The sequence below is a fragment of the Camelus ferus genome, chromosome 10, assembly GCF_009834535.1.
Source record: "Camelus ferus isolate YT-003-E chromosome 10, BCGSAC_Cfer_1.0, whole genome shotgun sequence".
Taxonomy (NCBI): Eukaryota; Metazoa; Chordata; class Mammalia; order Artiodactyla; family Camelidae; genus Camelus; species Camelus ferus.
In genome coordinates this window covers 28010737-28024157 of record NC_045705.1, presented here as the reverse complement: position 1 = coordinate 28024157, position 13421 = coordinate 28010737, and the positions used below count along the sequence as shown (strand labels likewise).

General features: G+C 38.7%; 1 protein-coding gene across 1 annotated transcript in view; it reads right to left on the bottom strand.

Moving 5' to 3' along the window:
* The window catches only part of HSD17B12 (hydroxysteroid 17-beta dehydrogenase 12), a 135497-nt gene that overhangs the window by 52201 nt on the left and 69875 nt on the right, over positions 1-13421 (bottom strand). The window contains exon 4 of the mRNA XM_006184248.3: positions 664-771. Coding sequence (XP_006184310.1) covers positions 664-771 — 108 coding nt within the window. The remainder of the gene's footprint in view (positions 1-663; positions 772-13421) is intronic.

The following is a 13421-nucleotide window of genomic DNA, read 5'->3' as shown; positions in this document are numbered from 1 at the left end:
GGTGTACCAAAGGGAGTAGACTTGGAAAAACCAAGTAGTAGCTAAAGTACTCTTCTTTAGGTGACCTTAGGCAAGTCACTAATCTCTCCGAGCCAGGCCTTCTCAACTGGGGTGAGGTTCCCCCAAGGGGACAAAAGCTGGTTCAGGGTGTGGTATGAGATCTTATTCTTTTTACATATAAAGCACAGATGTATATATACGGCACATACACAAGATATGCAGTGTATCTGTGGTACTCAAATTTCATGGGAGGGAAAATTAGGGGAAAATAATGTGTAAGAAGGCTTCTTGTTGGGGAGCAGGTAATACTGAACAAAAGGCTGAGAAATACCTAAGCCTTCATTCCTCAAATCTAAAAATAGGTTAGCATCACCCACTGTAAAGGATTATTATAATACAACTATATCTAAATGTATACAGAGAGAATGAGAGACCAGAAATAAAGCAGGCAGGGTAAACAACCCAAATTGTAGAATTATCATTAAAATACAACCAAAACCAAAGATTCAAATGTATATAGATTAACATCATCTACTGACCAATTGTATTAACAAGGCAATTTTCTTCTCACAGGTCATTTCACCAGCGAAAACCTAACATCCCAAAAGGAAACAGTCTTAGTCAATAAATGCAAAGAGAATCCACAAATGTGGCAATACAGACCTAAAACACCAATTTGAAGACCTGCCAAGCTTGTTTTAATTTTATCATAAATATCTTCTGATTCAAAGTCAACAGCAATGGTCTTTGTTTCCACCTTGAATTTTTCTCCTAGGGAAAAAACACAAACAGAGAGAGGAAAAATTAATACATGGCCATTAAGATTAAAGCATTTGAGGACATTATTCTTTCAAACACTCTCCTCTCCATATTTAATATAAAATCTAGACCCAGATCATTTTAAGCAATCATGAGACCATCTAAGAGATGATATAGCATCAACACAGTAGTTTTGCAATTAAATTTTCAATGCTGTCACAGAGCTGGCTGAATGTTCCTTAATCAGTTCTCCTATAAATCAGTAATGACTACTTTATCGACCCTTAGGTACAAATAGTAAAATATGATTCATATCATAACGCTATATACTCTTCAAATATCACTGGTTTTGTGGTTTTAATTGCAAACTGATACTTCATGATTTCAGGAAGAAGTCTTTATGTGATAAACTATTTTAAAGTGTATTATATTAAAAGAAAAGGTCCATCTTATTAAGATGGGAACAAAATGAATATGATCATATTGGAATTTAGGAGATTGGTTAATAATGAATAGTCACTACATCAAAAAAGCCATACAAAATGCACAGTATCAGAGCTACAAAGTGACACAAGAAAGACCTCAGTGTTCTACTTTGCACAGGACTATGCAAGGTCCAAACAGAGCTAAGGGAAAGAACAGGTTCAGAAATGAGACCCTGGAAAAACAAAACTTATCTGAGAGAATGTGTAATGTTGACTTCTGCCTTCACTAGCGGGCTGCTTTGAGAAGATGGTGTGGATTGTGAGGTCACCCAGACATGGGTACCAGTTTCACTTCCACCCTTATCTGTTAAACGACTTTGAGCAAGTCACATATCTCCTATGAGCCTCAGCATCCTCTTGTGAAAATGAAGGTAATAATCCCCATTTTAGTGCTGTCAACACAAAGGTATCAAAGCATTACCTTTAGTACTAGCACTACTGCACTGTACTGGCATACAGGAGGCACGCCATAAAGTCTCCTCTCTGTCCTCAACTAACCCCACTCTCACTTCACTTAGTGAAGTTCAGTTGGTGAAGAATGCTTATTCTTTGGAATCTGATGAGAATTCAAAAGAATTAGTTTCAAAATCCAGCTTCCAAAAATAAAATTTTCTTCATTCGAAGTCAGTGTCGGCTCACCACAGAATATGCAGCATTAATCCACATAGGAGGTTTCCGTTCCTGATCTAAAAGGATCTACGTCTAAAAGAGCTGGTTCACGAGATTTGATTCTTAGTTAGACTCAATGAAAAGTATCGACCCTACATGGGGATCCATGAATAAACTAGAGAAGATGATAACTGACCTGGAAAACACCTTATCTGGTGTGAAAGGTACACGTACAACTTCAATATAAATGTTATTATATGTGTTCACATGATGGACAACCAGATACAGAGCTGCCAGTTCACAACAGCTGGTCCAACATGTCTTGCTATAAATGGTTCACAGAATTTATCACAAGTAAGCAAAGAACTCTGCCTTTATTAGGGTCACCAATTCACAAGAAAAAAGACCAAAATCAAAAGGCTGAAGGATACCTTCTATTAAATGGAAAACTTGATTCAGGAATAAATTTGATAAACTTATCTATTTATTTAAGAAAAGCAAAGTCTATTTCCACACTAGCACTTATATACTGACATTTAGGAAAATTTCTCTCTAGTAATAAAGCCACCTCACAACCACTGAATCAAATTTACTTTTAGATCTCACAGGATTTGGTGAATGTACTTATTCTGCACAGTCTTATATAGATAAGCTGCTTAAAGAAAAAAAATAGAGACTCTTTCGGAAAAGAATGTTACTTAATAAGAACCCTCAAGTAAGCTCTTTCTTTTGTCTTCACATTAGGAGAAGCAAAATGGCTTCTGATGCAAGTTTTTCAAGATAAATAAAAAACTGAATTTACACTTGAATTACCCTGAATTATGTTCTAGTCTAGTTAACACTGTTTCCCTCCCCCCTCATTTAACTTTTCTTCACTGCCTCTACTGTGGATTTTTCTTTTTCAACATAGCTCAGATCATGTCACGCTCATCCTTGCAAACCTCCAAGGGTTCCATCTCACTTTTAGTAAGAACCAAAGTCTTCAGCAACAGCCTAATACTGAACTCTACCTCCACCTACTTACTCTCTGGTTGGTCCCTAGCCTTGGTCACAGGGGTCCTAGGAGTTCTTTAAACACAGAATGTTCTCCAAATACACGCAAGGCTTTTGCACCTACTGTTCTCTCTGCCTGGAATGCTCTTCCACATTCCTTGTCTCTGTTGGGTCTTTAAGCAAATGTTACCCTCTCAGAGAAGTCTTCACTGACCATACTTAATAAAATGCAGCCACTCCTCTCCAGCACTCCTTGTTCCCCTTCCCTACTTTATCCTATTCCATTGTGCTTATCCCTCTCTAGTATACTATGTATTTTAATAATGCATGTATTTCTTGCCATCTGCTCCCATTAGAATTAAGCTTTGTGAAGACAAGGACTTGGGTTTTGTCAGTTGCTCAACCATGTCACAAAGGTTCCAGGGTCTTTCCACCCTCCTCCCTTATTCCTCGAGGCTGGCTCTCCTCTTGGCTTCAAAAGGGCCGCTGCCATTCCAAGCAACCATGCAGGTGATGTTCAGAGGCAGGAATGGGGCATCCCTGTTATGTGTCCCTTTAATAGTGAGGCAAACTTCCCCAGAAGAACCCAGACTTCTCTCATGTTGCCTTTCCCAGGATTCCCATGGGATACACATGCTTCTGGCCCGGCCTGTGGACCGGCTTTGAGGATTCAGTGAACCATCACCACCACCAAGTTGTGTGAGTCAAAAATAGTAGCACATATCTAAGAATAGGACAGGAGACGCCTCTCTCTGGGCCAAGGCAATCAGAAGTGAATTCTGACAGATGTTCTAAAAGGCTGAGGTGGGAGATAGCTGGCTTCCTTAGAAAATGGGGAAATAAATCTAGGCATCTACCTTCTTCCCATAGCCTATCAGCCCTCATCTGACCCTGCCGAAAGAAGCCAACACGGAGGAACAAGAATCCTCTAATTTTAAACATCAGCACAAGGATGTAACAAGCACCTGGAACAGAAGTGGGTACCACAAACACATAATAAAATCTTCATTTCCACCTTCACCAGCTCCCCTACCCAAGGCTCTTCATAAGACCACCAGTCCACAACTCAACAGCCCACTGCTGGGGAAGAGTGAGAACTCTACCAAAGCCTTTGGAGACATACTTCTGAGTGCTCTGATCCTTGCCCACCACAAAGGCCCGTGAGATGACAGCCTTGGTCAAATCCTTCCTCCAGGGTAGGAGCTGTGATAAGTTAGAATCACAGCTTTCAGGTGTCAGCCCCTTTAGGGATGGTCCCAGTGTCAGAGGGCTGCCTGGACCGAGATCATGCCTTTCCCATGGCGCCCACATCCAAGAAGTGAATGAAGTGAGAGTATAAAGCCACTGGACAGCTTTTACTGATCCGGTTCTGATTCCTAAAGTATAGTCTGCTTGTTATCCTATTTTTCTGTTCTTTTGTACTGTCCTACTTTTAATTATTTTATGTTTAGTTTTATTATGCCAGTAATGCAAAGCTCCTTTACTATTATTCTTTTTCAAAAGTTTATCAGTTATCCTTACTTGTTTAGTCTCAGTTTTCACTGAGGTTGCATTCAATATTTCAATTAAATTTATGAAGAATGACAATGTGGCCTTCCCTCCAGGCTCTCCATTTATTCAATGTCTCATGGTAAAAATGTAGTGTTGTAAATTTTCAAAGAAATTAAAGAAATAAAGAATTCCACTATTAGAATAATACATACCATTATGCAAAGATACTCAAGACTATATAATCATTCCTCCCTCCAGCCCCAGCTTTGTCAGATTGAAATGATTCTGATATGATCTTGGTCCACTCTCAGTCTAGTGGCTAAAACCAAAAACTAAGAAGCAAAAAACTCAGATGATTGGTATGAGTTGTTCAAGGCAGTCAACTCATTAGAAATGGGAGCAGAAAATTAGCTCTGGCTTAAAAAGTGGGGAAATGAAGCTAAGAAATGGCTGGGCTGATCCCTGCTTATCTCCTTTTTATCTAGTCCACTGAAAACTACAAAACCACAATGGTGGAATAACGGAAAGCAAATGTTATTCATAAATGTAGACAACAATGAACGTCCTCACTGCCTCAAGTCAGTCCATCACTTCCAGGCACGGGTGCCCCACTCCTATAATCACGTTGCTGGCTCTTACCTATAGGATCCTGAATTGGTTCAAGGTCAAGTCGGGAATTAACAAAAGGAACTTCACCCAAAAGTAGCTTCAAGATGCTGCTAAAACACCTCTCAACAGTAAAACCAGCACATTTCTTAGTTCAGACCCAGAAAGGTCATGAATATATTCATAATAGCCTCCTATTTAACATACTTCTAGGTCTGGACATCACTATTTTCATTTTGCTCAACAAATTGACATCTCTCAAATTTAACAGTTTTATCTCTAAGAATAGTTTTCCAGGTCTTGGAAAGAATTTTGCCATTTCCCCCCAAGATGTCTGGGGATATTAGGTCTGAGAATACTAGAAAAGAGGTCTAATCTACATAAACTCATGTATTATTTATCATTTGTCTATTAATAACACCAAAGAAATATTGATTCTCCTTTGTCTCCATACCTGATCCAAATAATCTGTCTTTCCTTGTAAGTTTTAGGTACTATTCATTACAAAATTCCTGTTATATTTATCCTTCCTCATCTTTTCCATATTACAGATTTCATCATTTATCATTCGAGTTGGGTCGCCATCTCTGTAGACTGAATTTTCACGATTCCCATGACCTCCAAGGTAAAGTTGCTCTGGCTGTGCTCCTAGATACCTTCTATGTAACCCTTCTGAGCACTGACCGTAATGTATTACACAGAGTCTCTGCTTCCTAACAAACAGTCATTCTTTGTTATCTCTGTATTCCCAGCACCTAGCACAATGCCTGGCGTGTTAGCAGAGGTCATGCAAATGTTTGCTGAGTGAGTAAACACCTCTAGGCCAACACAGCTCTTTTATTAAAATCATCTTCTCAATAGTTCTTGAATTCCTCCTTATAGAAATAAAACTACATACTGGTAAGAGATGTCTATGTGAGACATAATAACCTAAGGTACGTACTATTAGGCATTTTAATGCCTTAAGATAAATTAAGAAACAACTCAGTTCTTCCCTGTGTCCCGCATGGGTTGGACTACCACCCACATGGAAGTAGGAACATCTTAGGGTTATTAGAAACCCTAGAAAACATCCAGTCTCATGAATAAATACTCCGGAAGCTTAACTCAGGGGCATGAAGATGAAGGTTGAAGATATTTTAGTTATGGGACCACGCTCCTTTATCCTCAGTCCTGAAAAAGATAATTATGGGGAGAGAAGAGACTCTTGGGGAAACAGTACTACATTCAATGCTTACCAATTTTAGCTGCTAAAATCTAAATTCATTAAATTCAATTTGTAACTATAAAAATGTACTGCATGTTTTGAAAAACCCCTCCATTTTCACACAAACTGTCTTCCAATATTCAGAGATACAAAAAGTATGAGTCTTTTCGTACTTTCTCTAATTTTAAGAGGGAAACAAAGAACAAGTCCCCTAACCAAATTCTCTCCACTTAACTTCTCTCCTTTCCCCGTTTTCTTCTTTATCCCCAGACCTTACTGTCTCCCTCCACCCCTCCCCTTTGGGGTGAGATCTCTCCCCACAGACAAAGCCTCTCTTACGTACTTCTGCAGAAAAGGTGCTTATGCCCTAGAAGGGAATGATTCATCTGACTCCATTTTTTAAAAGGCCTCATTTAATTATAATTATCAGAGATGCTATACAAATAATGGTCCATTTTTTTTATATTGCCCTTGAAAATATATTCATCATCATTTTAATCTCATATGAAGAGACTCACTTTCAGTCAAATCCAAAAAAATCCATCCTCAGGATTCCATCCCAAACCAAGTATTTCTTTATTTTAAGCCAAGGTTATTATAGTTTATTCATTACAGCCTATTTAGCTAGAACAACCATCTGTAATAAATAAAAACCTTACACCATGTGAATTTGTTCTATTGAAGGGCATGAATAGGCCCCATTCTTTTGAAAATCCTCAGTTTTACATCGGCTTCAGGTATTATAGACTCCTGGACAAGGCACATTTGAAGAAATTTTCAAATAAAGATGTTTATTTTCTGTACTTGGAGGGAAAAAAAGGTCTGCCAATGGAAACATTTGAATTTTATTTTTTTGAGGTGAGAAAAAATAAGAACTATTCCTAACATTACCATGTTTAAAATTCCAAGATGATGTTGCTAATACTATGGAAGCAGAGTATTATGGACTGAATGTGTCCTTCACCCCTCAATTCATATGTTGAAGGCCTAACCCCCAGTGTGATGGTATTTGGAGGTGGGACCTTTGGGAGGTAATTAGGTTTAGTTGAAGTCAAGAGGGTGGAGCCTTCATGGTGGGATTAGTGACCTTTTAAGAACAGGAAGACAGAGAGCTCTTTCTCTCTACACAACACATCCAAGAGAGGCCGAGTGAGGACACAGGGAGAAGACAAGCCAGGAAGCAGGCTCTCACCAGGAACTGACTCTGCCAGGACCTTGATCTCGGACTTCTAGCCTCCAGAACTTTTGAGAAATGATTGCCTGTTGCTTAAGAGACCCAGACTATGATATCTTGTTATGGCATCCTGAGCTGACCAAGACATAGAATTTGTTCAAAAAAGCATGAGATGTAGTTAGAAGCCCTGGCCTTGAATCCCAGTTCCATCACTTGGCCGAGGGTCCTTCACTAAGGCCTTTCAACCTTCAGGAATTTTATTTCCTAGCCTTTGAACTACAAGAAATAATACCCACTCTACAGAGCTCCTGTGAGGATTACACGTCACAGCACATGAGAATGTATTTTATGTATGTAAAGCCCTATTCAAATGTTTTCTCTTCTTATATCTACCAATATCTACAAAGATGACTGCATGATAGATAGTTGTTTTTTCCAAAATAGCGCAGGCTGCTGTAGATATTATCTATATCATTAACTCTTTCTTCTTGGCATCAGCTGCATATCCCCTTTCAACCTGACCATGCACATGACTCGGCTTTAAAAATTCACTTATTACTCTATCACCAGTTGGAATCAATGGTCATGATATACTATTTTAAGCTACACCATTAGTGTCCCAAATATTTCTTTGACTCAATTTGCTTGTGATTAACCTTTGAATTACTATGCTTTATCTATTCCAAGATGCACTGTTATTCACTCTTTATCTTTGAAATCAGGGTGCCTTACAATTGATGTCATATCAGTATAATAGGCCATTTTTCTTTCTTAATGTATATAAGCATCACTGTTTCATGATCAATGGTGATTTGATAAAAGAAACACAGAACCCTGCTGGTATCCACCCTTCTTTTTCACATCAAAGAATGAACTGAGGACAGCTTCCAAAGGCAAGTTCTCCGGCATTCCAGTGCTAATAAGATTCCACCACTTCCACTAGTCAAGAAGGCAGAAGACTGCCCATCCTAAACTAAGACCTGAAACACTTAGCATGTGCTCATTCATTCACCAGGGTCACAAGCATTTGCAACCAGGCAAACGCCGCGCTCAACTGTCTGCTCTGGAAGGGCAAGGTCCATGTCTGGTTTTTTCTTTATCATTAGACACTCAGAGCCCAGTAGTACCTGGTACACTATCAGAGGTCAAGAAATACATTTTGGCTGATTAAATTCAAGACGTACACACTGAGTAGCGTCCACATGTCAAACTTCACCCTGAGGATAATAGCAGATCGCCTCAAAAAGGTCATATTTTGGTGAAGGAGATACATGTGAACCCAACTGTTGCTCTAATAAATAAAAAGAAAGTGCTCAAAGTGAAAGCAATCACTCTGGCAGAGTGGGAATTTAAATAGGAGGTGACACTGGTGTCGAGTCCTTGAGTAGGAATGAGCGATGCAGAGGAGAGGTGGGTAAAAGCAGAGTGTGGGGAAAAGGAACGGCATGGGGTAAGAATCCCTGGGAACGCAGGACGTGGTACACAGGGAGAAGTGGAAAGAAACAGTTCTGTAGAAGGACACTGGTGGAGGTTGTATATGCCAAGATAACAAGCAGGACCAGCCATATAATTTTCCAGGGCCCAGTGCAAAACAGAAATGCAAGGCCCTGTGTTCAAAAGTTAAGAATTTCAAGATGGTGACTACAGAGCATGCCAGGATGGGGCCCTGTGCAAATGCACAGGGTACACACCTAGGAAGATGGCCCGAAGTAAGTTTACAAGTCATCCTGTAAGTTTACAAGTCAACCTTTTGAGCTGAAGGAAATGCTGTGGCAGAGGAGAGGACACACAGCCTGTTATCAAAACTAAGTGGCAGCAGGAAGAGAACAGAGCAGCCGCTGCATTAGTCCAAAGAGAAGAGGCAGCAGTGGAAATGGGAGGCAGGCGGCTGGGAGGCTTCTGAGTTAGAGTCTGAGTTCGGGAGAGAGAGGGCATAATGGTTTTACCCATTTGCTATAGATAGTTTATTAACTACCATATCTTAGAGCTGAAACAGTCTTCGTTAGTTTCACATATGTGACAACATTCCTATGATTATGTCTCAGCAATTTTTTAATCACATAAAGTGTTTCTCTGGGGTTTTTCTTAGTAAAGCATCCTTTTTCTTGAGGTGGCTTACTTATCTTTGTTGGCTTGAAAAATGAAATGAGTCATCTCTTGTATCCACGGGGTATGATTCCAGGACTCCATGTGGATACCAAAATATAATGAGGCTCAAGTCCCACAGTCAGCCCTCCACATCTGCAGATTCGACCCACTCCAGATGGTAAACATAATGCAGGATCCTGTGGCTGGATGAATCCGGCATGTGGAACCCGCAGATACAGAGGGCTGTGTTACCAGTAAGATCTGGGCCAGAGTTGACCAACAGTCCATCCAGAATAACCATGAACTAAAAATCAACTTGGAAAGCAAAAGGGATATTTTTGTAACCTTCTAGAATATTCCTCCCATCTTCTTTCAAAGAGAAAGATAGCTAAAATTAATTAGAAGTCAAATATGACATAGTAGTTTTTTCTAAAACTGCTGATTGAGCTATTTTTTTTTCTTTTTAAGTGACCTCTTTTTATTTGAACCTGTCGCTTTGTTCTTATAAGATTCCATTCTGGTTTTGTGAAATCTTGCCGCAGGAAAAAGTATTCTTTTCAAGATCTGGGTCTCTCATTTTGGTATTTAGAAAAAGGAAGCTTAACAGTTGTTTTTATTTCTTTAAGGACAAAACAAAATCAGGGACTTTTGGAAAAAATTACCATAAAATTAAAAATACCAGCTATTGAAATGAGTATTTACTTTATGGCAATTAATACTTTGAAGATCAATATAGTTCAATATTTTGCCAAGAGTAGAACCATGTTTCTGTTCAACACACACAAAAAACCCTTCTTCATTTAAATTGTTAAAAAGAACGGTTTTTACTTATTAAACCAAATAAAGCAAAAGTGCTTTGAGTATTTCCTCCTGTACTCTTGGGACTAACGATAAGAACTTAACACCAATCATCCCAACTCTAGGATGTCCTAAGGAACTCAGAGGTATCATGTAAAATGCATAGGGTTACAGTTAATATTCTACCCACTAAACAGGAGTAATGACTATTATAGTTATCAATTACAGAGAATCAACTAGATGCCAAAAAGTCCACTAAATGACACTATGTCATTTAATCTGCACAAGAATTTACTGATACACTGCTGAAACTTGCAAACGATTATTCTCATAAACTTCAGTTCTCATCATTTGAAAGACCATCATTTAGTTACTTTTTTTTTTTATTTTGAAATTATCTCAAGCAAAGAAAAGCTGCAAATACTGTACAAGGAAATTATTCCCCTGAACCATGTTTCATTCAGTTGCTAACAAGATTCCATCACCCATAAGTACTTCAGCGTAGCAGCTCTCAAACTGTGGTCCATGACCCTGAGGGTTTCTGAGAGTCAAAAATAGTACTAAGACATCATCTGCCTTCTTCAGCGTGGTCACAGTTGCACCAATGGCACAAAAACAACAATGGGTAAAACTGCTACAATCTTCATAGGAATCAAAGCACCCAACTATATTAAAAGTTACTATCCTTCACATACTGGCAGTAAAAAGGAAAGTCGGTTTCGTTTAAGAATGCCTCTTGATGAAGCAGTAAAATAATTAATTTTATTAAATCTCTACCCTTGCGTACATGTCTTTTTAATGTTCTGTGTGGCAAGATGAGAGGTATGCATAAAGTACTTTTTCTGTGAACCTAATACAATGACTGTCTTGAGAAAAAGCGTGTGCAATAGAGTGGTGGGCTGAATTAGCCCCTTTTTTCATGTGGCATCATTTTATTTGAAAGAGCAACTGTAAGAAAAACGATGCATATTCAGATTTGGCAGATATATCCTAAAAGATGAATGAAGTGAGTCAGTCACTTGAAGAAAAACGAGCAACAGGATTTGCTGTCCATGATAAAATCTGAGATTTTATGTGAAAAATCAGAATTTTGGAAAACTTGTGTTTACCATCACGAGTTTGAAAGAAAAGATTTTTCTTATGAGATAAGGGGTGATATTCATAATTGTAATTTTTTGAGTACTGTGTCAACATTTGTAAGATCTACCAAACTCAGGAACCAATATTTTCCAATGACCAATGCACAGAGTTACAAAATCATGATGGACAACAGACCTATTCAAAGTGTGAGATAGACAAATGGATTTTAAGGTACTTGAGTATGAAAAATTCATTGATATGTTTTCAGATACCATATTGCAACTAACCTTTAAGAAATCTCCACTTAAGGAGTTTTGATGTAGTATCAAAGAAAAACATCCACAATTATCTGAAGAGGCTACTAAAATCACTCTCTCTTCCAACTACATATCCACGTGAAGCCAGCATATTAAACTTGGTTTCATGCAAGTTTGCCCTTGAAAGGCAGATTCACTCTGAACATTCTGACCTAATCAGGTTTGAGGGCCAGCAAACTTATATGCCAGTTCCTAAATCTTGGTCACTTTACCGGGAGTTTCCTTTTGAACTTAACAGTGTGGAAATTAAGTTTCCTGTTTTAGACAGGGAGGCACCCGGACTCTCGCCGCCCCGCCCAGGCCAGTGCTCTCCAGTAGTAAATCATTAAATCATCACTGCAGGCCACTCTGGATACTCAGTCCCTCGTCCATAGCAGCCAGTCCATAGGCTAGGTTCCACCCTTGGAACTGGAGCTAAATGCATTCCTCTTGCAATTGGGACAAATGTTGTTCCATTTCTGACTTGAAACCTCTCTCATCTCACAGTGCTCTTCTAAAAACATCAAAGGGCAACCTGTGCGTGCTTACCAACGCCAGGCACTGTGCTAAGTGTCTTAGATGAATCATCTAATTGAATTCTCACAACAATCCTAGAACACAGTGCTAGGCTTGTCTCCATTTTAAATTGAAGTGAAATAGCTTGCCCAATGTCAGGAAGGTCTGTTACAGACCAGATGGGAACCCAGGCATCCAGCACTGGAGAAACCATCTTACTCCAAGCCGTGCTCTCTCCTGAGGATGTCAGGTGCTGCTTCCTGATTAACAGACGCTGGCAGCCTTGCACAGAGATCCAAATTTTTGTGACGAACAAAATAACAAAATGCTCAGTTGTAGAATTACTCTTGCCTTGCTGAGGATTATTGACACATTTAACCCATAGACTGACTTCTGAAACTCTCAGTGTATAAATATCTGGAAACATGGCCCTGAACATCTAGAGTTTGGCTGCTCTCCTTCTATTGAAGTAATTTAAATCTGGATAGAATCATCGTCTAGAAAGCATATGTTCCGAAGTCTCTCTATAAGGCAGTTCATGTTAAAGAAATCCATTCACTCATTCAACAGTTAATATTCATTGAGTGCCTACTATGTGTTATAAGTACTGGGAATATTAGCCATGATGCAAACCAATCTGCTTATTTGGAGCTTAGAGTCTATTGCAGGGGGCAGGGGTAGGCAGGAAAGAAACAGGTAAAAATATAAAAAATACAATGCATCAAAATGTGGTCATAAATGCCATGGAGAAAAAAAATAAAAGCAAGGTGAGAGAGAAAGGGAATGACTGAACAACAGTTCTCTAAAAATGAGAATATTTTTTGAAGCTAAGAAACTGTCTATTCCAAATTTGTTAAACTGGTGCAACATTCTGTTTACAGTCCTATGCCAAATCCTGGTGTGCAACAAATCTGTATTATCACCAGTAATTAATGGGTCAAATTATACAACTGACTGAATGCTGAATCCTTAAGTAGTTAGTTTTATTTCTTGTTTGTGCTATACTTTTTGATTATTTCTAAGAAAAAACTGCTTGAAATTTTTTTAATTGACAAATGTCACACAGTTTAATGCAAAATATAAAACACAACGTGTCTAACATTAATAAATTCCATGTCCCCATAATGTATTTTCAGTTGAATTTTTAGGAAGTCTAACTGGTCATTTTGAGGAAACCAATTAGAGCTAAGCTGATGTAAAATTGCTAAGTTTTATATAAGACATCTTGGTTTCCTTTTAAAATAACTGGAAAACATGGGACCCTTAGGTTTGCACACAGTAACAACTGGCAAAAGCCAACATCTTTACTTGGGGCAAGA